Here is a 26,430-nt window from a genome sequence, read left to right on the forward strand (position 1 = left end):
GACAGGAATATCCCTCGTAGGTGGAATCCATGAGCCCTTGTAGCAAATGGACACATAACTCGAGAAGAAAGAAAAGGCAATGCCAAGGAGGAAAGGAGTATCACTCACTTAAACATGAGTGAATCTGATGAGCTGCAGTCCTCAATGTGAAGCTCTGCTACAGAGCTTCTAAAATATTTAATAAATGTTATTACCTAACGCTGAAAACAAGACGAATAAAAAATGGACCTCAGGTGCTGGGGGGGAGTGGATAGCTCAGTGGTAGAGTGTTTACCTACTATTTGCAAGGTCCTGGGTTCAATCTCCAGCACTACAAAGAATGGAGACCTAGGTATGTTTAATACAGAAGGAGGGGAGAAATTTAAGGCACAGAAAACACTACAGTGTTAACAATAACTAACTATTAGATATCTACAAAAGACATGACAGAAGCAAGAGATACTACAGTTAGATAGTGAAAGAGACATTCCACTTTAAAAGTCTCAAAATAATTACATTACCAAAGAAGGCTGAATAGGTTTTCCAGGAACTTTGAAAAATAAGGTGGTAAATGCAGTTTACCCCCAGAAACATGAAGAGAGACTAGGAGTAAGTGACCTTCTTGAAAAATGGTTCAGTGTCCCAATAAAGCCTTATTTGTAACAAAAAAAAAAGAAAAATGGTTCAATGGCTGGGGGTGTGGCTCAAGAGGTAGGGTTCAAGCCTAGCAAGCTCAAGGCTCTGAGTTCAAACCTCAGTCCCACCAAAAAAAAAAAAAAGTTCCAGATTCATAATTCTCCAATAAATCAGGACCATTACCCTGATACATCTTCTAGACTAATTAGGATTAATCAAACTAAGTTGGCATTCTCAACCATAAGCAAAGACCTAAACTTACAATATACAATATAGTAGCCACTAGCCTTAGGGCTATGGGGCCCCTGAACTGATGGGAATGTCATAATTAAACTTCCTATACAACTACCTATCTTAAATAAACAAAAATATCTTTTTTTTTTTCAAAAATGAAGGACAAGAAGATAAAATAGGTCCTTCCCAGGGTCTGGTACCAGTGGGAGGGGGAGGATATAAGGAAAGGGTATAAGAGGGTGAATATGGTAGAAATATTATGTACTCAAGTATAAAAATGGAAAAATGAGACTTGTTGAAACTATTCTAAGAAGGGGGAAGGCGGCATAAAGGAGAATGAGGGAGGAATTGAATTTAACTAAGATATATTGAATGCACTTTTGTAAATGTCACAATGTACCCCCAGTACAACAATAATATAATAAAAATAATAAAATGAACTTAAAAATAAAATAAATAGATTTCAAACACTAGATTTCAAAGGCTTAGGTTAAAAGTCTTAGCCCAAAAATGGAAAAGAGGGAAATTTATAACATTGAAAGTGTGTATTAGAAAAGAAAAAAGAACTAAAATCAATAATCTAAGCTTCCTCCTCAGGAAATTAGAAAAGGAACAGCATATTAAATCCAAATAAGCAGAAGAAATAATAACAATTAGAATAGAAATCAGTGAAATTGAAAGTAAGAAAACAATACAGAAAAATCAAACCAATAACTGGTTCTTTGAAAATATAAATTAGCCTCTTTCTCTTAGCCTCATTAGACAGACAGAGAAAGGACACAAGTTACCAATATCAGAAATGAAATATGAAACATGTCTCAGATTTCCAAGGATATTAAAAGGATAAAAAAGGTATATTATGACAGGTCTATACACACAAGTTTGATAACCTAGATGAACTGAACCAATTTCTTAAGACACAACATACCAAAACTCTCACAGAAGAAACGAACAATTTGAACATAACTTTATCTACTAAAGAAATTGAATCAAGAATTAATACCTTATGAAAAAGTAAGCACCAGACCCATATGGACCCACTGGTAAATTTCACCAAACATTTGAAGAAGAAATTATACCAATTCTCTCCCATCTCTTTCAGAAGCTAGAAGTTCAGGAAATATTTCCTAAATCATTCTAATTCCAAATACCCTAATACCAAAACCAGACAAAGGTGTTATAAGAAAAGATAGCTACAGGATGATACTTCTAATGAACACGTATGCAAAAATCCTCAACAAAATATTAGCAAATCAAATCTAATACTGTATAAAAAGAATTTTTTTTGGCAGTACTGGGGTTTGAATTTAGGGTCTCACACTTACTAGGCAGGTACTTTACTGCTTGAACCACTCCATCAGTCCTTTTTTGTGTTGGGCTTGTTTTTAATGGTACTGGGGCTTTAACTCAGGGACTACACCTTGAGCCACTCCACCAGTCCTTTTTTGTGATGTGTTTTTATGAGATAGGGTCTCACAGAGTATTTTCCTGGGCTGGCTTTGAACCACGATCCTCCTGATCGCTGCCTCCTGAGTAGCTAGGATTACAGGCATGAGCCAGCGGTGCCTGACACGTGTTGGGCATTTTTGAGACAGGATCTCACTTTTTACCCAGGCTGGTCTTGAACCATGATCCTTCTGATCTTTGTCTCCCAGGTAACTAGGGTTATAGGCTTGAGCCACTGGTGCCTGACCTAAAAAGAATTTATACCCCATAACCAAGTGGAACTTATCCCAGGTATGCAAGGCTAGCTCAATATTCAAAAATCAATTAATGTAATCCATCGCATCAACAGGTTACAAAAGAAAAGTCACATGACCATATCAACAGATATAGAAAAAGCATTTGACAAAATCCAACACCCATTCATAATAAAAATTCGTGGTAAACTAGAAATATAGGGGAACTTCTTCAACTTGACAAAGAATGTCTACAGCCAGGCATGGTAGTGCATACCTAAAATGCCAGTACTCAGGAGGCTGAAGCAAAAGTATGAGTTCAAGGCCAGTCTGGGCTACATAGTGAGTTTGAGGCCAGCCCTGACTACATAGAGACTCTGGCCCAAGAGAGAGAAAGAGAGAGAATGGGGGGCGGGGGGAAGAGAGAGAAGAGGAGAGGAAGGAGGAGAGGGAAAGGGAAAGAAAGGGAATATGTCTACAATTAAAACAACAACAACAAAAAAAACCCTATAGTTATAGTTAGCATCATATTTAACGAGAAAAATTAGAAGCTTTCCCATTAAGAGCAAGAACAAGGCAAGGGTGCCCATCTCACCAACTCCTTTTCATCATTATACAAGCAGCCTCAGCTAATATAATAAGACAAGAAAAGGAAATAAAAGGTATAAGTGATTGGGAAGGAAAAAATATTACAGATGATACGATCATCTATATAGAAAAAAAGAATTGACAAAAAAACTCCTGGAAACAATAAATTATATATTAATTACCAGATACAAAGTTAATACACAAAAGCCAGACACTTTTCTATGTTAATAATGAACAAGTAGAAATGAAATACTTAGATATAAATCTAACAAAATATATACAAGATCTATATGAGAAAAACTTCAAAACTGATTAAAGAAATCAAAGAACTAAATGAGTAGAGCTACATTCCATGTTCTTGGAAAGGAAGATTCAAGACAGTTAAGATGTCAGTTCTTCTAAATTTGATTTATACATTCAATTCCATCCCAGTCAAAATCCCAGCACATTACTTTGTGGATACTGACAAAACTAATTCTAGAGTTTATATGGAGAGGCAAAAGGCCTCAAATAATGAACACAATACTGCAGGAGAAAAATAGAATAAAGTTGGAGGAGTGACACTGTTTGTCTTCAAGACTTACGACTAAACTATAGTAATTAAGACAATATAGTATTGGCAAAAGAACAGACAAATAGATCAATGCAACAGAAAACCCAGAAACAGACTGAAATAAATATAGTCACTTGATCTTTGACAAAGGAGCGAAGGCAAGACAATGGAGAAAGGAGTCTTTTGAGCAAATGATGCTGGAACTGGATATAAAACTGAATCTACACAGAGACCAAAGTAAGCAAAAGAAAAGGAATAATAAAAACCTAGTCAAAGCAGATCATGCAACTAAATATGAAATGCAAAACTGTAACTCCTAGAAAACAACATAGGAGAAAATCTACAGGATGTTGGGTATGGTGATGATTTTTTGGATATGTCAAAGCCACAATCCATGAAAGAAAGAACTGATACGGTGGAGTTCATTAAAATTAAAATGTTCTGCTCAATGAAAGGCATTGTCAAGAGAATGGAAACTCAACCACACACTGGGAGAAAATACTTGCAAATGATAAAGTATATCAATAAAGGATAAACATTTTTTCTTTTTTGTGGTACTGGGGCTTGAACTAAGGATAAACATTTTCAAAGTGAATATTTGCAAAAGATGTATCTAATATAAAACTGGTATCCAAAATATGTAAAGATTCTTAACGCTCAACAATAAGAAAACAATCTAATTGAAAAATGAACCAATGGCCTTAACAGAAACCTCACCACAGACAGCGTGGAAGCATATGAAAAGATGCTCCACATCATATGTCATCATGGAAATGTAGATTAAAGCAACAGTAAAAATAACAAATAAATAAATAAGGCAACAGTAAGATATGACTATATACCTATTAGAATGGCCAAAATCCAGAATAACAATAACACCAAATGATGGTGAGGGTTTCAAACAACAGGAACCATCATTACTGTCAGTGGGAACCCAAAATGGTACAGCCACTTTGAAAGACAGTTTGGCAATTTCTTACAAAACTAAATATATTCTTATTATTTGATCTAGCAATCTTACTCCTTGGTATTTATCCCAAGGAGTTGAAAACTTATGTATACACAAAACCTGCACATGGATATTTATATCAGCTTTAGTCTAATTGCCTAAACTTGGAAACAATCAAGATATCCTTCAGTAAGCGAACAGATAACTATGGTAAAGTAGACAAATCAGTGCCAAAAAAAAAAAAAGAGAGATAGTAAGTCATGAAAAGAGGAACTTTAAAATGCATAAGCAAAAGAGGCCAATCTGAAAAGGCAGCATGCTGTATAATTCCAAATACATAACATTCTGGAAAAGACAACATTATGGAGACAGTAAAAAGATCAGTGGTTTCCATGAGTTAGGGGAGACAGTAATGAATATACAGAGCACACAGAGTTTTTAGGGCAGTGAAAATACTCTGAATGATGCTGCAATGATGGGTATGAGTCATTAAAATTTATCTAAACCCACAGAATGTACAGCACCAAGAGTGAACCCTAATGTAAGTTTATGAACTGTGAATGATAATGATGTGTCAATGTAGGTTCATCAATTGTAACAAATGTACCTCTGTGCTCCCCAGCATCATTCCATACTGATAATGGAGGAGGCGATGCATGTACAGGGAAAGGGGTATATGGGATATTTCTGTACCTTCCTCTGAATTTTGTTATTCTAAAAAAAAGATAAAGCTTTTTTTAAAAAAGAATGCAAACTGTTGGTGGGAATGTAGACTAGTACAACCACTCTGGAAAAAAATTTGGAGGCTACTTAAAAAGCTGGACATCGATCTACCATTTGATCCAGTAATACCACTCTTGGGGATATACCCAAAAGACTGTTACTCCAGAGGCACCTGCACATCCATGTTTATTGCGGCACTATTCACAATAGCCAAGTTATGGAAACAGCAAAGATGCCCCACCACTGACGAATGGATTAAGAAAATGTGGTATCTATACACAATGGAATTTTATGCAGCCATGAAGAAGAACGAAATGTTATCATTCGCTGGTAAATGGATGGAATTGGAGAACATCATTCTGAGTGAGGTTAGCCTGGCCCAAAAGACCAAAAATCGTATGTTCTCCCTCATATGTGGACATTAGATCAAGGGCAAACACAACAAGGGGATTGGACTATGAGCACATGATAAAAGCGAGAGCACACAAGGAAGGGGTGAGGATAGGTAAGACACCTAAAAAACTAGCTAGCATTTGTTGTCCTTAACGCAGAGAAACTAAAGCAGATACCTTAAAGCAACTGAGGCCAATAGGAAAAGGGGAACAGGTACTAGAGAAAAGGTTAGATCAAAAAGAATTAACCTAGAAGGTAACACCCACGCACAGGAAATTAATGTGAGTCAATGCCCTGTATAGCTATCCTTATCTCAACCAGCAAAAACCCTTGTCCCTTCCTATTATTGCTTATACTCTCTCTACAACAAAATTAGAAATAAGGGCAAAATAGTTTCTGCTGGGTATTGGGGGGGGGAGAGGGAGGGGGCGGAGTGGGTGGTAAGGGGGGGGTGGGGGCAGGGGGGAGAAATGAACCAAGCCTGGTATGCACATATGAATAATAAAAGAAAAATGAAAAAAAAAAAAAAAAAGAGTGCAAACTGTCTCATAACTTTTTATATTGATTACAGGGTTAAAGTTGTAAAATTTTAACATATATTTTTTTAATTAATTTGCCTATTTCTTTTTTGCTTTTTTTTGGTGCTAGGGATTAAAGCCAGGGCCTTCATGTACTCTACTAGTGAGCTACAGCCCCAGGCCTCCTTTTTTTTTTTTTTTTAATTAAACATCGCTACTAGAAATTAAAATGACTGGATGAGGGTGTAGCTCAGTGGTAGAGTGCTTGGATAGCATATGAGAGGCTCTAAGTTTGATTACCAGCATCACAAAAAAATAAAAATAAAAAGACATATTTGGCTCATATTTAGGGTCTGTGTTATATTTCTATTGGATAGGGCTGATCCAAAGAGACAGCACAGTATCAGACACACCTCTGAATGGCTAAGCGTTTTCAGAATGTAACAGAAGGGTGAATGGCATCAAGAGAATCCATGGGATGGGCTGTAAGTACAACAGCAGCAGCAATAACTGCTATTATGGTGTGTTAAACAAGAAATATGCATGAATAATGATTTTCCACAAAATCATGCTAGAATTGTAGATTCTCTTTCCTGAGTCAGGCTTGCTCTCCTGTTTATGCCTTTCAAGCCGAGTCTCATAGACTTTAGGTAAATGTTCTGTCACTGAGCTACACCCCAACCCCATGCCTACCTTTGATGAGCTCCGGCCTGTAGGTCTTACGCAGCTGCTCCAGGAAGTTGTTGTAAAAGCCTTCTGCCTGCTCTGTGGGCATTGCCAGGTGGAAGTCAGGCTTATTCCCCTTCAGGACACACTGGAGAGTAAACTGGCTGACACATAGTACCTCATACTGTTTGTCCATCACACTCTTGGACCAGTGCTTCCCACTCTCGTCTTCAAACACACGAAGGTTTAAAATTTTTCGGACCCTATGAGGAAAAAGAGCAGTAAGAGCTTTTGAAAGATCACAAGGCCCCAACACACTCCCAAGCATCCTGATAAATAAGGATATAATTATAACTCTATCACTTACAAAAGACATGACCTTGGGCAAGTTACCAATTCACTCCATGCTTCAATCTTTACATAGGAATAAATAAGGGCTAGCAGAGTGCCTACCAAGCATGAGGTCCTGAGCTCAAATTCCAGTGCCACCAAAAAAAAAAAAAAAAAGAAAGAAATGACACCCCATTTTACAGCTCTTCTTGGATCTATTCAAAATGAACAATTTAACAAATACTCAGAGAAAACTCTTGCTTTCACAAATATGTAAAAACAGCTGAAAAATGATACCTGATAATTATGTCTCATTGCTCCTTAAGCACAAAGGGGCTTTCCCCATAATTGTGGATGACAAAGGACAGTCACCTTGTCAAGGAAGCATACAGGTGATGATTATAGGTCAGGTTTAAGAACCATGAAAGAACCATCAACAAAAAGTTGACAGCCACCCTTTGAGACTGAAGGCCAATATACTTCCATCCACTGACTCCTTATGAGTGTTCTCTGTAGTTGGAAATATTCATTACCCAACTCCAGGGCCAAGGTTTGTCTTTTTTTGAGTCACATCTCTTAACCACAAGTTGAGTATTAGCTGTTTGGTATGTCACAGACATTGTGTCAGTTTTACCATTGCCATGGCCAAATACCTGAGAAAACCAACTTAAAGGGAGGAATTATTTATTTTGGCTCATGGTTTCAGAGGTTCTAGTCCATCATGGCAGGAAGGGTGTGGTGAAGAAGAGCAGCTCACATCTTGACAGCCAGGAAGCAGAGAGAGAGAATGCCTGTACTAGCAGACTTTCTCCTTTTTCCCCTTTATTCTATCCAGGTCCCAGCCTATAGGAGAGTGCCACTCATGTTCAGAGTCTGCATCCCCCACTTAGTTAATCTTCTCTGGAAATGCCCTCAAAGACACATCCCCAAGCTGTGTGCTTTACTATCTCCTAGGCACTTCTCAATCCAATCAAGTTAGCAACCAAGACGAACCATCACAACCATAAAGAGATTTATACCCAGAAACCCAGTTACTAACCACTACCCCACTCTACTCCTATGTGAGTATCTAGGAGACACCTGGATACTCAATACCAACATCCCAAAAGTGGTATCAAAGTGTCCTTAACAGTCATCAACATCTTAGCAGGAATTAGGCTCTCAATCGGACTTTCAATTTAATGACAAGACAATTGATCAGAGTTCCAATCTCTGGGTACCAAGGCACAGAATTAATGGTAGCTAGCACCTAAAGTAAATGTGCCAAGTGGTAGGGGGAAGGAAGTAAGCATGGATAGGAACTGACTCTAATAAAACAGCCAACCAGGTAGCAGCAGTGACAAACTCCCTTACCATAGTAAAAAGAATACTGGCTTCAAGGCTAGGTAGCTTAGATTCTAATTCAGGTACAGGGTTTTGCCCCATAGCCAAGGGCAAAGAATTTAACATCTCTGAATTCCAGATCCTCATGAAGACAATGAACAACTGGGCATTCTGCATAAATAGTACCCAGGTCATATTGCCCAAATTTAAAAGAGAAATCCTACTTAAGTCTGTGTTTGCATTAAGGAAAAAAAAAAATTGAGGGCTGGTGGAGTGGCTCAAGTGGTAAAGCATCCACCTAGCAAGCATGAGGCCCTGAGTTCAAATCCCAGTACCACCAAAAAAAATCCAGAAAGTTAAGCAAGTATAACAGTATAATAGAGGGAGTAAAACACATGTATGGAAATATCACAATGGAACCCCTTTGTACAATTAATGTATGCTGAGAGAGACAAAGAATGGAACCACAGGTTTAGTAAGAGGAACAAGACTAAGTTGTGTTTCCACTCTGCTATTTAGTGGATGAGGTTTGGAAGATTATTCTTCCTCAGTCTTACTGAAACAGATTTAAACATACTACATCAAGTGGGACAACAAATGAAAGGGACTTGTAGCCTCACATCAGTAGGCACAAAATACTACAGATGTTGCCAACATAAACAGCACATATTCCATTCAAAGATCAGGACTTAGAAATCCACATCTTACATGTGCTCCAGTTCCTTCTGTGTATCTTCCAGGGAAATACCCAGCAACACACAAATGCCCTGTCCAATGGCACTTATCTGCTCCCCTCCAACTAGAAAGGAAGCAAAAGAGAAGCACAAAACTCAGAAGCACATTTCAGTAACCTTAGGATTGTTTTCAACATCACACAAACTTCTTACAATTTCTTTCCTTAAAGTCAGTGAGTATTCACAAATGAAAGGTGTTACATAAATGTAGGAAGATGGTAAATTCTGATTTTATATCTGGAATAAAGGGCTCTATACAGTGAACAACCATTAAGCAGGATTTTAAGACCTTATTTTATCTGGGTAACTTTGGGTAAGACACCTGAAATTTCCTATGGTCCAATATGCCTATCTATAAAACTAGAACAATGTTTTCTTCCCCCAGAAAATCTAGCTCAGCTAGTTTAATTCTCAGAAATGAGATTCCTACTTTTCTTGTAAACCAGCAAATCTAGTGACACAATATACAGATAGCACAAAATGGAAAATGTTCACATCATAAACATGTTTTTCCTACTGACTGCAAAGAAGATAAATACATTATACATAAAAACTATGACTATGTGTTAAGCTTCACCCCAGCAAAGTGCAATTATTTCCAGTGAAGTACTGAAGTAACATTCTAAGCCAACATCTCCAAATCTTTTTGAATCATGTACCTAATCGATTAAAAAAAAAGTCTGAGCACACACTGCTAACATTGTTGTATGTATTTATAATCAAAAGTATGCCCGAGTAACTTTAGACAGTATCTCAAATGTTGGCATAGTATTTAGGCCAAAATTCATCATTAAGATGGTGAAACTAAATCCACAATTTCTAATGGCAACTTTGATAATTTCCTCTTTTCTTGCCAACTTTTTTGCCCAATCTCATTAGATTACTGTTGTTTTATTATTTTATTGTGTACTGACCTTATGTTCCAATCAGGAATAGAAGGGTCAGCTCTGCCATTTTTCCTGTTATTTGCTTCTGCTGGATAATAATATCTACAAATATGTCTAAGAAGGCAAGTTATGGAAAGAAAGAGAAATGCCTCTCTTCCGTTAGGTGTCTGACCTGGGACTACCTGACATTCAGACCCCAGAGGAATACTAGCATTCATCTATTCCTGAAATATCAGCAAAGCTTAATTTTTCTTATTTTTTATGCTAAAATTTTAAAATACTTTCTTCAGTGCTGCTTTTCTTGTAATGACCCATTAGTCAGTGACACAAAAGTTGAAACAGAAATAATTTTTCCTGAAATAAACAGTAAACAAGTAAGCTTGGGTAGGGAAAGTAATATAAATGGGTGAATCTGTAAATATCACAATGAAATCCCTTTACACAGTTAATTTTTGTTGATAAAAAATTTTTTAAAAACAAGCATGCTAACTTTGTCTACACTGCTTTAGAAAAAGCCTTCTGGCTTTATTTATTCTTTAAATAAATCAACTTTTTTTTTTTTTGGTAGGTACTGCAAATTGAACTCAGGACCTCATGCTTGCTAGGCAGGTGCTCTACCACTTGAGCCACTCCACCAGCCCAACATTATTTTCTCAAAATGTGAATATACTTTCTAAATTTTCCCAAAGTATGTTTTTTAAAAAATAAAGGTTATGGAGATATATATGCACCATTAAAGTAATGTATATATAGTACAGAGAATTTGGAGAAGATGAAACACAGGAAAGAAAACAAGGATACCTAAAGAAATACACTTTAATATTTTAATGATTTCCTTTAGATACTTCATGCTTGTAGATTTTACTTCATATTTCTTCCTAACTACTATAATAATAAATTTTTATCTCATCTTTAAATCTCAAAACTTAATAATAAATTTTGTATCTCATCTTTTCTCTTAACATTGCATAAGAGTTTTTTCCAGACATAAACTTTCCTATACCTTTTAACAACTACAACCTATGCAATGGACTAATTATCCTATTTTGTTGGATATCTGTCTTGTTTTGAAATTTTCCCTTTAGTAAATAACAAAACTCTGTATTCTAAAGTTCTTTCTATAATTGGACTTATCTTCTTAGAATAGACTCTCAAAAACAAAAATCATCAAAGAATTTCAGTATTTTCATAATGTATTGTCATTATAAAAAGTAAACTATGACTGGAGGCATGGCTGATGCCATAAAGCATATGCCTAGCAAACTCAAAGGCCTGAGTTCAAGCCCCAGGACCATCAAAAAAGTCTAAACCCAAAAAAATCTATATATGACACAGGGATTACTGCCTTATATTGGAGTAATTCTGCCCCTCCTCCAGGGACAAGCAGAAAATCTTGGGAGGTTCAAAGGGGTCTTTATCATCAACAAATAGGTTTCCCAAGAGAAAAAACTTGAAAATCACCACTCTAGACAAAAAGATCACAGAGCTGGAAAAGAGCTGAAATGCTTAGCCAATTTCTCCATGAATGAGTGACATGGGCCATGAGACCGCTCCAAGAATCATACACACACATCGGATTTTAGCACAAGAAACATCAATGGGATGTGAAGGTACTTTTCCACCTATGTCACCAAATGAATATGCTTGAAATGTCCCCTAATAAAGGTTTTTAAAAAGGATTAACACAGGGCTGGGGATGTAGCCCAGAGGCAAAATGCTTGCCTCAAATGTACAAGACCTTAGGTTCAGTTCACAACACTGCAAAGTAAAAACAAACAAACAAGATAAGATTAACACAATAACTGAACTAGGGCATCAAAATGTGTCTAACAAACCTCGTAAAGTAAACCTGCCACATAGGATGTGTGGCTATGCTATTCTATTTGACCGTAAGATAGAAAGTGATACTTTAGAACCCTTAAAATAAAATGTCACCTGAATGCAGATACATTTCAATGATGTCAGCCACCTTTTTTAAATCCTCTTCCACTACAGACTTTACTTTTTTTTTTTGGCAGTACTGTGGTTTGAACTCATGGCCTCAAGCTTGCTAAGCAGGTACTCTACTACTTGAGCCACTCTACCAGCCCTCCTTGAACTATAATTCAACTAAAAGGCCTGAATAATTCCAATACTGAGAATTCCATGATTTCCCAATCCAGAATTTCCAAATAACTAACAAATCCTCATAATTCCCAATCTCTGTCTCTCTTTTTTTTTTTTTTTTTTTTGGTGGCACTGGGGTTTGAACTCAGGGCCTTGTACTTCCTAAGCAGGTGCTCTACCACTTGAGACAAGCCCCCAGCCCTTTTTTGCTTTAGCTATTTTTCAAACAGGGTCTCCTAGCAGGCCTGGACTGTGATCCTCCTATTTGTGCTTCCCACAGGAGCTGAGATGACAGGCATGTACCACCACACCCAGCTTTTATTGATTGAGATGGATCTCAGGAACTTTTTGCCTGGGCTGGCCTCAAACCTGGATCCTCCCAATCTCCACTTTTGGAGTAGCTAGGATTACAGACGTGAGCCACTGTACTCAGCCAACAACCCTATGTTTTAATAAACAGGCTGGTCAATTGGCTGGTTGGTTGGTTGACCTTAACTAAAAGCACATGACTTAAATATTAAAGAATCCAAACTCTAATCAGGAAATCTCACAGAATAAAGATAAATTTTCAATACTCCAGATTAGCAGGATGGAAAGTTCAAAGAACAAAAGATCAAAATTTAAATTGATGGGGGCAGGGGGGAGAAATGACCCAAACCTTGTATGCACATATGAATAATAAAACAATTTAAAAAATTTTAAATTGATTGGTGATGACCACATAGACAGATTCCCTCCAAAAAAGTTCATCTGTGAATTTTCCCAGCTTTAATGAACGTAAGTATTTACTGAAATGCTACAAAACCTTTCAAAACCCACAGTTCTATGCTATTCCTTATCATTTCAGGACAATTTCCAAAACCAAAGTTACCAAAACAGCTGTTAGAAAGCATTGAAAAGTAGAATTTCAGATCTGAACATGTCCTTTTGATTGTTTGTTTAAGGGGCTTTGTTTTGCTTTTGGCTTTGTACTTGGTGGACTTAGAAACACATCTGATGTAGATGGTTTGAGGGAAAGTAGATTGGTTTGAGGAAAAGAGTAACTAGAATTATTTAAGCTGAAACAATATAAATTGTCAATTTTTTTGTTTCAGGGTCTTTTGTTGTTTTTTTTTTTTTTTTTTTTTGCTGTTTTGTGGTTGTTTTGAGATGGTGGTTTCACTGTTACCCAAAATGGCCTTGATCTCCTGGGCTCAAGCAATCCTCCTGCCTCAGCCTCCCAAGTAGCTGGGTCTTCAGACACCTGCCAAGGTGCCCAGCTTCAAACAATATAATTTTGCCAATAAAAATTAGAAAGACTTAAGATAGTAAGAACTTAAGTCACTTAAATTTTTTAATTCTAAATACCCATGTTTTGGGTATTTAGAATATTTACGTTATCTGGACCCCTGATGTTCCAACTAGACTAGTCCAGTGATGACTAACGGTTGGGTGGCTGGGTCCACTGAAATTAGTGGAAAAGAGAAATATACCATCTTGAATTCTATGTTTCTGACCCACGGCTGCAGGGCTCGGCTAGTGAGGAAGAAGGCAGGCGTCCAGGCACAGAGAACGCTCTGCACCTAGTCTGGGCGCAGTTACCTGCGTTGTACACAACTGTCAGAACTCAGCCAAGAAGCAACTCTTCACGTCTGTGCATTTTACTGGATGCCAAGCGCCATTAAAAAATTGGGATGTGCAAAAAGGGACAAAAATGCAGCATTTAAGACAGAGCAGTGGTCAGGTGGGGGGGTGGGTAGTATTTCCTGCTCCGGAAATGCTCCCTACGTGTTGTGTGCAACAGAGCATTGAAGAACCGGCCGTGGGGATGCTCGCAGGTTCTGCCACCCTGTACACAGAACAAAAAATGATAATGGTGATAATTATTATGATGATAATGTTGTTAAGGCGCGCTTATGCTGGACCCAAAGCAGAACATCTGAACCAGGGGACGCCGCGACCGGCCAGGCACGTGCGGGAGCTTCCCCGCCCCCAGGGACGTAGAGCTGAGAGGACCCAAAAACCGGTGCGGGGACCCCCACGCGGGACCGCGGGTCGCGGGGGTCAGGGGCGGCTCCTCCCGGGCCCGGCCCCGCCCGACTGACCTGTGACGCTGGCCCGGGTGACGCGCTGCACCACGGCCTTCATGGCGGCTGCTGGAGCGAGTGGGGCGGCGCTGTGCTTCGTTGGGCCTCGCGACTCAGCGTGCGGCTCCGCAGCTGGCGCCCTCTGCGGGGAACACCCGGAAGTGTGCGGAGAGGACCTGTTCGACCCGGTCGCAGCGGCCCTCCCATGTCAGCCACGCCCACACAATGATTGGTTCTTTTCGCGTCAATCACGCCCACCTGAGCTCTAGGCATAACCCCGCCCGTCATTCATAGGCCCCGCCCTATTCACAGCTGCTCTCCACCCATGCCTTTGGATGCAAAAACCACTGGCCACTTAAAGCCTGGACAGACCTTAATGTTTGCGATGTTTTGTTTTTTTTTTTTTTCCTCCCCTACCGCCGACCGGACCTAAGAGCCCATCATCATTAAATCCCAACTTTGTCCTGAGTCCTATATCTGTGTTTCTCTTTACTCTTTTCCACTCCTTGCCCCCAGATATTCCCAAATTAGTCTTCCCTAGCCCTCCTTCCTCCATGGTTAGTCAGATACCAAATGCAAAAGGATCTACTGCTAAAATATTCATTTAACTATGTGACTATCAATTTGACTTAGCAATGTCAATAGTAAATCGATGCATGATTCCACAATCCTAATTCCTCCTGTAATACAAATACTAATACTTAACCCAAGGTTAGATTGTTAGAATATCTGAATGAAACAGACTATATAAAAGTACTTAAGGCCGGGTGCCATGGCTCAAGCCTGTAATCCTAGCTGCTCAGCAGGCAGAGATTGTGAGGATTGTGGTTCAAAACTTCACAAGACCCTCCCCACCCCCAATTTCAACCAATTGCTAGGCATGCTAGTGGCATGTGTCTGTCATCCCAGCTACAGGAGTTACCACAAATAGAAGAATTGTGGTCCAGCCCTGCCCAGCCATAAAGCAAAACCCTATTTCAAAAACAGCCAGTGCAAAAAGGGCTGACAGAGTGGTGAGAGGACCTGAATTCAACAAACACACACACACACACACACACACACACAAGTGCTTAGACCGCTAAAAAGGGCTGTACAACTATTACCCCAACAAATGATCATCACTGATTAAAAATATAAAATAGGGCTGGAGGTATGGCTCAAGGGAAGCATGAAATCCTGAGTTCAAACCCGAGTACTGCTAAAAATAATAATAATAATAATAAGGCCATCTGTGTAACTCAATAGTGGTGTATGCATTCAGCATACAAAAAAGGAAAAAAGGAAGGAAGGAAGTCCCAGCTAAATGGTATGCTGAGACAGGAGGATCATGTGAGCCCATGAGTTCAGGAGACCAACATGGGCTCTCAACCGGGTGAGACACTGGTAGGGAAGAAGGTGTTCCATCTAGTGTTTTCATCTTGAAAGCTTCTAAAAATATTTACTGGTAGCTGTAGAAAAGCATTGAATTGAAGAGCAAGAAGCTATCATTTGTCCAGAAAGATTATATACTAATATGCTTGAATGTTAATACTGAATGGAAAGTTACCTTTATGAAGTGCTCAAAGCTAACATCATCAGTAATAAGATGAATGGACCTCATGCACAGAGGTAGGCTCACCTACAGATAGATAACATTAAAAATTTTAGAAAGCAAGCTAAAATCAATGATATGAAAAAAATCAGAGTAATATGAGAACCAGGAGCTAAGAATAAGCTACTTATTAATAGGTTACTTGACCTCTCTCACTCCCCATTAGACCATATTAGCTAACCATGCTTTTAACTTTGCATTAATGGTTTGCTCTAGATAAACTCATTCTGGATAAATATCTCAAGAAAAACATCTGGTAAAGTTCATCCTTGCACTAAAAAGAGACCATGTTAAAGGATAATAAATATCTCCTACCGAAGGGCTTTTCTGCCCTAAAAAAACATCTTCTAAAAGAAAGAACCAATAGATCTTCAAACTTGGTCTCTGGGAATACCAAATTTATTATTTCCAAAACATAAAACACAATTACAGAAGAGTTGTTAAGACTGAAAAAATTGAATATTATAATTAAAGAGAATGTACGTTTCTGTCTTTGCACTCCCCATTTTCCCAATTAAGTAAAATACATGATAGAGATAGTTACTCTGACCATGACCCAGCTGAATGGTGTACCCAAAACTTTAAAATGCCTGATATTTAATCAAAAGAGTGCCAAAAAAGGCTGCAAGAAATAGGCACCCACGTCATAAAGATTAATTAGTAAGAACACCTCAGACTCAATTTCCATACTTCAGTGGTAACATCAAACTTTCAACAACAGCAAAATGATTTGAGTAGTACCAGGTGCTGTGCATAAAGAACATGCTTACCTGGAGGAAGGTCAAAGTTAAATTCCCCCCCAGACTGCCTTGAGCCTTATAAATATGCCTCATACAAAGGACGTGGAAAGCTTCCCATGTGCCCAGATATCTCCAGCCTGTTGGGATGTTTTATTTCCTGCTTTGTTTTTCTGCTCTTCTGTTTTGCTAAATAAAACTTCTAACTAGACTTATCCTTAAATTCTTTTCTATGACAATGTCACAAACTCAATCGACAAACTCAGAACACAAACATTGTACTCTGTGTCACAAGCTTAGCACCCTGGGTTGAAGTTCATGCTCTCTGCGAACCTCTCTGCATTTGAACATGTCCTAGTTCCAGGGACATTTGATGGTGACCTGAACAGGAACATTTGAACGGTGGTCCTGGTGACAATACCTCTCAATACTGTGCTAGAAGGACACAATGGTATTTCTGCCAAAAAGAAAAAAAAAACTGAGTATAGTCATGAGAAAACATCAGACAAACCTAAATTAAGAACATTCTAACAAATAACTAGTCAGGATTCCTCAAGTGTCAAGGAAAAGAAGGTCTAAGGGACTGTTCCAAATTAAAGGAGTCTTTAAAAGAGAGAGAAAAAGTAGCTGGGCGTGCTGGTGGCTCACACCTCTAATCCTAGCTACTCAGGAGGCAGAGATCAGGGGGATCACGGTTCTAAGCCAGCCTAGGCAACTAGTCTGCAAGACTCTACCTCAAAAAAAAAAAAAAAAAAACCCATCACAAAAAAGGGCTGGTAGAGTGGCTCAGGTGTAGGTCCTGAGTTCAAGCCCCACAAAGCCCCACAAAGAAAGAGAGAGCAAGAAACTAAATATTTTGCATGAAGCTGAGTTGCATCTTAGCCAGCAAAAAAAGAAAAGGGAAAAAGTTCGTTTTGGGGATGAGAATAATAATAACTCCCTCAGAGTTGGTCATTCACTGGAATGACTCACTGAACTCAGGAAAGCACTATCCTTGCAATTACAGTTTCATTATAAAGGATGCAAATCTGGACCATCCAAATGAAGAGACACACAGGGCAAGGAGCACCTGTGCTCTCCCCCTGTACAATCAGCTTGTCACCCTCCTAGCACATCAATGTATTTGGCTATGAGGAAACTCTCCCGAGCTTCAGTGTCCAGAGTCTTGACTGGAATTTAATGGTGTAAGCATGCTTGATTGAGTCACTGGCTGTGGTTGAACTCCAGTCCCACTTGCTTCCCACAGGGTGGTGTTGGCTCAAAGCTTCAACCTTCTAATCACATGATTGGTCTTTCTAGTTACCAGCTCCTGTCCTGGATTATCTCAGTATTATAAATTCAGGTATGATCAAGAAACTCACAAGTAATAAAGACACTCCTATCACTTGGAAAAGGCCAAGAGTTTTTGAAGCTCCATGCCATAAACCAGAGCAAATACCAGAAAAACTCTTATTATACAACACAGATGGAAATCTGGAGTTCCACTTTAAATCTGTTGACTTGTCATGTGATTCGTGGAAATGGAGATGTCAAGAAGTCATCTGGAAACACAAGCTCAGAGAGGCAGAGATAGAAATGGGGGAGTCAGTAGCCTGAGGGTAGAATTCAAAGATCTGAGGATGGGGGGGTAGAGCTAAAGTACATAGGGACCAGGACTGAAACTTGAAGGATTCTCACACTCAGAAGTGGAGTAGAGGGAATGGGCAGACAGAAGGAGGGGATCCAGGACAGAAAGGGTGATGTAGAAGTCAAAAGAGAGGTGTGCAGAGCGGAGGAGGTTGGAGGCGGGAAGGTTGCTAGATACTTTTGCCCCTTTTGTTGACTTTTTCAAGTTCAATACATATAAAGATGAAAATGTTTGAGAGCAAATTAAAGCTATGATGTCCCATTACTCCTAAAAATGTCAGTGTATATTTTCTAAAACCAAGGATGTCCTCTTACATAAAAAAAAAATCAGATAATCAACATCAATTAAAATTATCAAATCAAGCAGTTCTCAAAATGTTCTTTAGGGACTGCTTTAGAGGAATCTGCAATTTTAAACTAATTCCCTAATAATACAAAGACAGTATTTTCTTTTGATTAAAGTCTTAGAATTTATGAGGTTTTTTGTTAACTTGTAGACTTCTCTAGAAAAGATGCAAATGATTTTCCCTATTAAAATAATAACAGCAACCCCAACACTTACAGCTTTATCCTCATATAGGACATTAAACAGAAATCTTTTTCTAACATTTCTTTTTTTCCAATACCTAGATGGCTCTATCCTCTATTTGTCTTTGAATCATCTGTACCTTCCTGCTGGTTTTCTCTTAATAAGTTTAACAAAAATTTGATATTTTCTCATTCTATATTTGCATTGGATTAATATTTTTAACTTTTTAAAAGTATAGGTTAACAACCATCAGCTTCTATATCTCACATATGGAAATAGGGACTAGAATAGCCATCCTTACACAGCTAGGTGAACTTTACCAGAGTAGGGTCTACAGGCAGCCTTAGGCCTGCTCTGTTAACTCTTTTCTGAACATGTAGGTTACAATGTGAAAAAGGACACAGAGGGAATCCCTCCTTGGGTGTACTACAAGGCAGATTGCCAATTTGCTACCTCAAATTCTCCCTTTCTTCCTTAGTTAACAGAGAAGCCATGTTTTCAGTTAAACAAGTATACTGCCAGACTCCCTTGCAGCTCAGGGTGGCCAAGGAGATATAACCAGAAATTGTCAGGTAAGACTCTAGGAATGCTGGTTACCAGGTGGCAGGAAGTTAAAGGTATCACTTTGCATTAGTCCCTTTCTCCCTCTGCTTAGAAATGTGAAGGTTCCAGTAGCCATCTTGTGACCTCAAGGATGGAAACCACTTGCTAAGAAGTCAGAAGGATTGAGGAGCCTGGGTCCCTGATGTCTCCATGGAGCCTCTACACTTATCTCTAGACAGTTCACACCTGGACTTCTCTGACATTAGAACAAACCCTATCAATTTAAGCTGCTGTGGTTGGGCCTTTGTTGCAATTTCCAATTTATACAAAATCCATCTTAAACCCTATTCACTCTAAATAATACCAGACCTCTCCGAATTTAAAGAAACTGGTTTGCTTCAAGGCAGTTTGTAGGAATCCTACAAACTTTTCTCCAATGAGCAGTTCCCAACTTCTGAACAGACTGTGCTTAAAATGCATTTGCAAGTTGGATGTTTAGAATTCAGGAAGCCTTTTCCTAAAGAAACATTATAAATTTTATTTAGGTTGTTCAATTAGTCCACACAGGCCCGTTTAGGCCATGATGAACTGAACTATAGGAACTGTAGCTGCAAATGGTTGGGTCCCAAATTGTTTGCATTCTGAAGACATCCAAATATTAACCCATGAGTTCCTGAACCAACCCAGCTATCTGGAACTGAGACAGGTCTAGCAGGGGAGCCATGCAAGACTCCAACAGAAAGAAAAAGGGGAACAGTAGAAATAAGTGTTGTAGAGAAAAAAACCACGGTCTTAATGTAAACAATTTGGGGTTGAAGTTTTACATTTGCATTTTTAATTGACAAATAATAATTAAACATACTTATGAGATACAGCCTGATGTTTTGATACATGTATATATTGAGGAATGACCAAATCAGGCTAATTAACAACTCTATCATTTCAAATATTTATTTTTTCTTTGTAGAAAAAAACATTTAAAAATTCTCTCTTGGAGGTGAGGGTCTAACTCAGTGGTTGCCTAGCTGCATAAGGCCCTGTCTTTGAATCCCAGCACCACAAAAATCAAATAAGCGAAAAAGCTTCTTTTTTAGCTATTTTGAATATATACAGTATTATTAGCTGTAGCCATCATGCTGTGCAATAGAACCAGAACTTATGTTTCCTGAGACTTGGTACCCTTGACCAACCTCTCCACTTTCCCTGTTTACTTCCCTCCCTATCCCCACCCTGCCGCTGGTAACCATTATACTGCTTTTTACTGGGTTGAAGTATTTTAAAGAAGAAGGAACATTCTATTTTAAAATATGTGAGCTAGGTGTAGTGGCATGCCTATAGCCCCAACTATTCTGGAGGCTGAGGCAAGAGAATCACTTGAGCCAGCCTTGGAAAAATAATGCAATCCCCATTTCAAAAAATTTTTAAATATACACATATTACATATATATTATATACATATATACACACACATACATATTAAAAGTTTTATGCACAAACTTCAACTTTAATTAAACTAAGAGCCACTTATCTTCCTATTATGATTTGAATATGTTTTTTTCCCTCTAAAACTCATATTGAACTTTTTTTTTTTTTTTTAGTGGTGCTGGTACTGAGATTTAAACTCAGAGCCTTGCAATTTCTAGGCAAGTGTTCTATCACTTGGGCCATGCCCCCAACTCTCTCATGCCACAATTTTCAGCATGAAGAAGGTGGGGCCTACTAGGAGATGTTTGGGTCATAGGCAGAGCACTCCTGAAGAGATTATTGCCTTTCTTGAGGAAAAGTGTTAGCTCATGTGGGAGTTCAGTCCTCTTTCCTCTGCACATGTCTGTTTGCCCCTCTACTCTATGACATGAATTGAAGCAGCAGACTTTAGAACCAGGAACCAAAATAAACCTGTGCTCTTTATAAATTTCTTATAAATAAATTTTATAGCAAAAGAAAATGAACTAAGACATTAAAACACAATCAATACAGAGAGAGAGCAGGTGGGGAATGGTGTCTGAAAACCAGGCTAAAAAGGGAGCACTGAGGAGAAGCCAGATATACAGGAAGAGTGGAGATGGAGGTAGTCTGTATGTAGAGGGACATTTGAGTCTACAGAACCAATGATTAGACACCCCTCCCACCCCGGTACTTCACTTAGGAAATCTAAGGTTTCTGCTCTAGTAATCCTCATGGATGCTAGCCAGAACAAGGATGGGGATACAGCACTGGACTAAGTGGAAATCTTGATTCTAAACAAACATCCCAAGCCCATCTCCCATCCAGCTCCCAGGATTCATATGCCAGAAGTTCACCACTATCACCAGCCCCCACGGGTGGGAGACTAGAAGGAGGACCTCTCTCTGGAGAACTGATCTACAGATATTGTCATTTCCATTCCTCCCAATTAAAAACAAATCTGACTTCCTATCAATAGTGAACATTTGCCATGGTATTTGCCTGTGTCCCATTTTACAAACCTTCATACATCTGGAGAACTTCCCACCTTAAAACTCAATCTTTGCCTTAAAACACAGAAAGTTACTTTCCCAACCTTCTCTGCAGCTAGGGCCTAGACCTGTGACCAATGCACCACCAGTTAAGTGTCTCCAAATGGAACAGATTTAGAAGTGAGTGCTGAAAAGCAATGTGCTCTGCGAACATTCTGGGGTGCAGTCGTCAGAAGCCTCCTGCTTCTGTCCAAACTACTGGAGACAGCAGGTAGTGAAGACACTCAGCATGGCTCCCACAGTTCTTGTACAGGTTGGCAGTCTAGCTGGATCCATTGCTGGCATTGTCATCACAGGAGGTGACAGCTCCATGCATGCTACTTCCCCTGAAGACCTTCCAGTGGGAAGTTAAAAAAAAAAGTTTTAAGTAGAAAAAACGTATAGGATAGGACATAAAGAAAATATTTTTGTACAGCCGTGTATTTGACCTGTGATTGTTAAGGAGTCTGTTTTTAAAAATCTTTAAGTTTATAAAATAGTTATAGGAAACTATTATTGTAGAAAAATATTTACAAATTTAGTGTAGCCAAAGTGTTCAGTGTTTACAAGTCCACAGTCATCTCTGAGGCCCTCATATACACTCACCCCCTCATTGACTCACCCAGAGCAACCTTCAATCCTGTAAGCTAAGCTCCCTTCTTGGTAAGTGCCCTAGACAGATATGCCATATATCCTTTAGACCATATTTTTACTAAACTTCATGTTCACATGTTTACAATTGCCACATAGGGAGTACAATAACACGTGATACAGGTTTGTAGCCAAGGTACACAGTCTAGTAGGTTGTATCATTATACTCTATGTTCACAGGGGTGAAATTAGCTAGCATCGCACTCCTCACAATGTGTCTTGTCAATAAATAATGCATGTATTTGGGGTAGAAACTGACAGGTTGAAGAGACTGAAGGGGAAGGAATAAGGAGAAGTCCAGAATAACAGGTTTCTGATTTGAACAAATGAATATTCTCTGAGAAAGCGAACAGAAGAGCAGGCCTGTGGTAAAGGTAGCAATTTAAGTTACGGATGAGTTTGAAGTTAGCTAAAGGACACCTAAGCAGCAATGCTAGGTGGATATGGATTTTGAGTTTAGTAGAATTTTGGGCTTAAAGGAGGCACTAGAAGTCAGATCTACCAGATAAAAACAGCCAGGCCCCAAGGAAAGCTAACCCAAATAGCCCCTGGAGCTACATGAGTTTATGGATCCTGGGTAAATTGACTACCAGGTGAGAATAGAAATATAAGTTTATATTAGTTGTGAATCTACTAATACTCTCACCTGCCAGGTGCCAGAGTCCCTCGGCCCTTGCTCTTTCTTATTTCTCTAAAAATTCCTAAAGATGGGAGATACTTTCATAAGGTTCATGCCATTATTCCCATTTCTCACATAGTTCTGATTCGCTTGCTTCTCTCATAGGCTGTTTTTTTCTCCTCATCAGTTTGAACCAAATTGTCCCAACACAACCAATTGATACCAACCCATTCTTAACCTCTGATATTCCCTGGGAATTTGAGGCCTCTGCTGAATCCTGATCTACAACAAAACCCTTATCTCACAAGGTCTCAACTGGGTATAAAAAACACTACCCAAATGAGAAATGAGGCAGTATTCAATAATCCATAAAGCAAGGATCTAATAAAAGCTGAACTGAAGTTCTCACAGGGTGGAAGCCAAACACTGGGATGGGAAAGGCTGATCAGAATTCAGCACTGTGGCTAGAAAGTAGTGTCTTCTACAGCTAGTTCTATTCTAACAGAAAGGAAGGAAAAGTAGCTAGTGTGCAATAGGAAAAGAAGACAGAGAGCCCAGACAGGATCAGTGAGTTGCAGCCTGCATTCCAGTTTCTGGTGTCAGGTCCTCTAAAGACTTTAACTTATTCTCTGCTTTAATTCTGAGCTCCCAATACACATTTTGATAAATACCCCCTTTTGATTTAAGTTCCCTTGCATGGGTTTGTTGCTTGCAAATAAATGGGGCCAGTGAGGAGACTAATATATCACCCTGAGTTACATACCCAGTATCTAGAATAGCACCACCAACACTAGCCACCGTTGGCCTATAATCTATACCTGAAGGAATGAGGGTATCTAACGAACAGTCAAGTCTATTTAGTTCAGGATTTTTATTCTTAGCTTATAAATTACCTAGTACCTAATGGTACCCAAAAGGTGCTGTGAATACCAAACTGAACAAGGAGATTTTGCTGAATGTAACCTTAACAGGACCACAAAGGTTCTGTTTGGTAAGCAATAAAAAATAACAGTTACATGAATGAGTTTCAGAAAACTGAGTTTATGGAAGTTCAATGTGAAACGTTATATTGATCTTTCACTCATGTAAATGATAGAATAACTCTTGAATTGTGTGTACAGATATTATTAATGATTATACTTTGTAGCAAAATTAAATATATACTTTTCACAAACATAAAATGGAAATCAAGTCATCTATCAAATTTAAATGCCAAACCAAAGTCCTTGTTTTCAAAATTCAGCAGTTAATCATGATTCTGGACCAGGTCCACCAGTCCATGATTTCAAATAGTTGAGTATCTTTTGGGTAATTGGAACAAAATCTTCTTTATATGTAACAATCGTTTCCACATAAAACCCTGTTGGGAGCTCAGGTGTTTCAATTGTTGAGCCATCCTTTTGTTCTACTCCATTACCTTAAAAAAAAAAAGGAACACTTGAATTATTAACTTAGAAGTCATTAAAATGTTAGTAGTAAACTAAGGTAAGAATTATGCCAGCATATGCCTATCACAATTTTTTTTTTTGCGGTACTTCAGTTTGAACCCAGGGCCTCACACTTGCTAGGAAGGTGCACTACCACTTGAGGCCACTCTGCCAGCCCCATTTTGTGTTGGGCTTTTTCGATAGTCTTATGAACTATTTGCCCTGGACTGGCTTTGAACAGCGATTCTCCTGATAGTCTGTCTCCTAAGTAGCTAGGATTACAGTAAACCACCTGCACTGGCTACCAATTTCTTTCTTTAAAAAAAGAAAAAGAAGGGCTGGCAGAGTGGCTCAAGTGGTAGAGTACTTGCTTAGCTAAGCCTGAGGTACTGAGTTCAAACCACAGTTCCACCAAAAAGAAAAATATGACCATAACAGACATTAAAGTGTTTTCAAGTACTTAACGCTGAATATGTGAATTTTCAGGCCACTGATGATTTTCATGACCAAGTAAACTCTTCCACATGGTGAGTATACTTAACATGCCATACAATTAACTCCCTTTAAAAGCAATTCAATAGGTTTTTAGTACATTCAGATTAGTTTCACCAGCACCACAATCGATTTTAGAATATTTTCATCCGCTAAAAGAAAATTCCTAATTTTAGCAGTCAATTCCCATTTTCTCCACCACTAAATCCCTAGCAACCACAACAATCAACTTCCGGCCTCTGTAGCCTTCCAGCATATAATTGAAAGCTGAGATTTCCTTTTCTGCCCAGTAAGTGGAAAATTTTAATAGTCCTTCGCTGTTAAAAGTCCTGAAGTTATTTGCTCTCCATATGCGACGTGGGCTAATGGTACAGAGCAAAACTTGATTCCTTAACAGTCCAGCAGGGCCTCTAGAATTCCACATTAAACTTCACAGATTCTTCCAAATGCGCACGGGGACTGCCTTACCCGATAAATAAATAAGATTTGAGTAACAGTATTTAGAAGTGGCGTCTAGATCTTTGCAGATTCAATTATAGCAATGCTCTAAGTAACCGTTTCAAGTCGTTTTGCAGAATAAACCTGGGGCTTAAAGCACAGAAGTTGCTTTCATGACCCCGGGGCAGTACCCTAGGAAGGAAGGCAGCTGGGCCGGAGCAGGTGTCGCCGGAGGGCCTTACCTGATGGCGCTGTACTCCGGCTGAAGAAAAACAGGGAGCCCAACACCGACCAGGTGCCCAACGCGTACATCACCGACATCCGCCTGTACCAGGCAGAGGCTTGATCCGCACGCATGGCAGAACGGATTAAAAAGCCCTGTCTACTAAACTCCAGGGCAGAGGCGGGCCTTCGAGTCAGCGTGTTCCGGTCGCGGCCACCAATGGGGAGCCGGCCCCGAGGCCGCTTCCTGTTTCAGCCACATTGCATTTTGGGATTTGTAATCCAATGTCACTTTGGGCTCGGGATCCTAGGCGTGGACCTGCGGTTGATGGTTTAGAAGCCGAGCTGCGGGCGGGAGCTCAGGCAGCACTGCATGCCATGTGATGTGGAGCGGTTGGCAGCTTTGAGCAGAAACTTTCTCATTTGTAAAATTGTAATACTTACCTTACCAGAGATCAGACGGTGTTTGTTTGAAAAGGTTAATTTCCTGTTTCAGCTCTCAGATTTGCGGGGATGCAGTTTCTCTCCTCTGCAGTTGTCTTCTTTTCTCATTTTCCTGTTTGGAACTCTTGGATGAACTTTGGGTACTCCAGGTCAAAGATAATCCCGCCTTGTGCTCTGGGTCCCATTCTTTGCGTCCTCCTCAGGGACCTTTGCCATCAATTACACCCTAACGCCACCCAGCCCCACTCATTTCCACGCCATTGACTTTCATCC

General features: G+C 39.2%; 2 protein-coding genes across 3 annotated transcripts in view; both read right to left on the reverse strand.

Moving 5' to 3' along the window:
- The window catches only part of Dtd1 (D-aminoacyl-tRNA deacylase 1), a 197,123-nt gene extending 182,562 nt beyond the window's left edge, over positions 1-14,561 (reverse strand). The window contains exons 1-3 of one of the 2 annotated variants that reach the window (XR_012448152.1): positions 14,383-14,561; positions 9,280-9,370; positions 6,946-7,181 (exon numbers count right to left, since the gene is read on the reverse strand). Coding sequence is in view for 1 of the 2 variants with exons in the window: in XM_074074252.1 (XP_073930353.1) it covers positions 6,946-7,181; positions 9,280-9,370; positions 14,383-14,425 (370 nt within the window). In the remaining variant the exon portion in view is untranslated. The remainder of the gene's footprint in view (positions 1-6,945; positions 7,182-9,279; positions 9,371-14,382) is intronic. The other variant, XM_074074252.1, reaches the window with a different exon arrangement.
- A 9,594-nt stretch (positions 14,562-24,155) lies between these two features.
- Positions 24,156-25,916, reverse strand: Smim26 (small integral membrane protein 26). The gene is made up of 2 exons (XM_074074253.1): positions 25,734-25,916; positions 24,156-24,551 (listed from the first exon to the last, which is right to left on the reverse strand). Exons 1-2 carry the CDS (start codon positions 25,846-25,848, stop codon positions 24,385-24,387), a joined length of 282 nt encoding a protein of 93 aa, XP_073930354.1. The 5' UTR covers positions 25,849-25,916; the 3' UTR covers positions 24,156-24,384.
- Positions 25,917-26,430: the final 514 nt, after the last annotated feature.

The sequence above is a fragment of the Castor canadensis genome, chromosome 5 (genome assembly GCF_047511655.1).
Source record: "Castor canadensis chromosome 5, mCasCan1.hap1v2, whole genome shotgun sequence".
In the NCBI taxonomy this organism is placed as follows: Eukaryota; Metazoa; Chordata; class Mammalia; order Rodentia; family Castoridae; genus Castor; species Castor canadensis.

What these genes read in the sequence shown, in the direction of transcription:
- Smim26 (XM_074074253.1), bottom strand. Translation starts at nt 25,848, where the DNA reads ATGCGTGCGGATCAAGCCTCTGCCTGGTACAGGCGGATGTCGGTGATG. An exon ending in CCGGAGTACAGCGCCATCAG is followed by an intron (nt 24,552 to 25,733) that starts GTAAGGCCCTCC and finishes TTTTTTTTTAAG; the next exon opens with GTAATGGAGTAGAACAAAAG.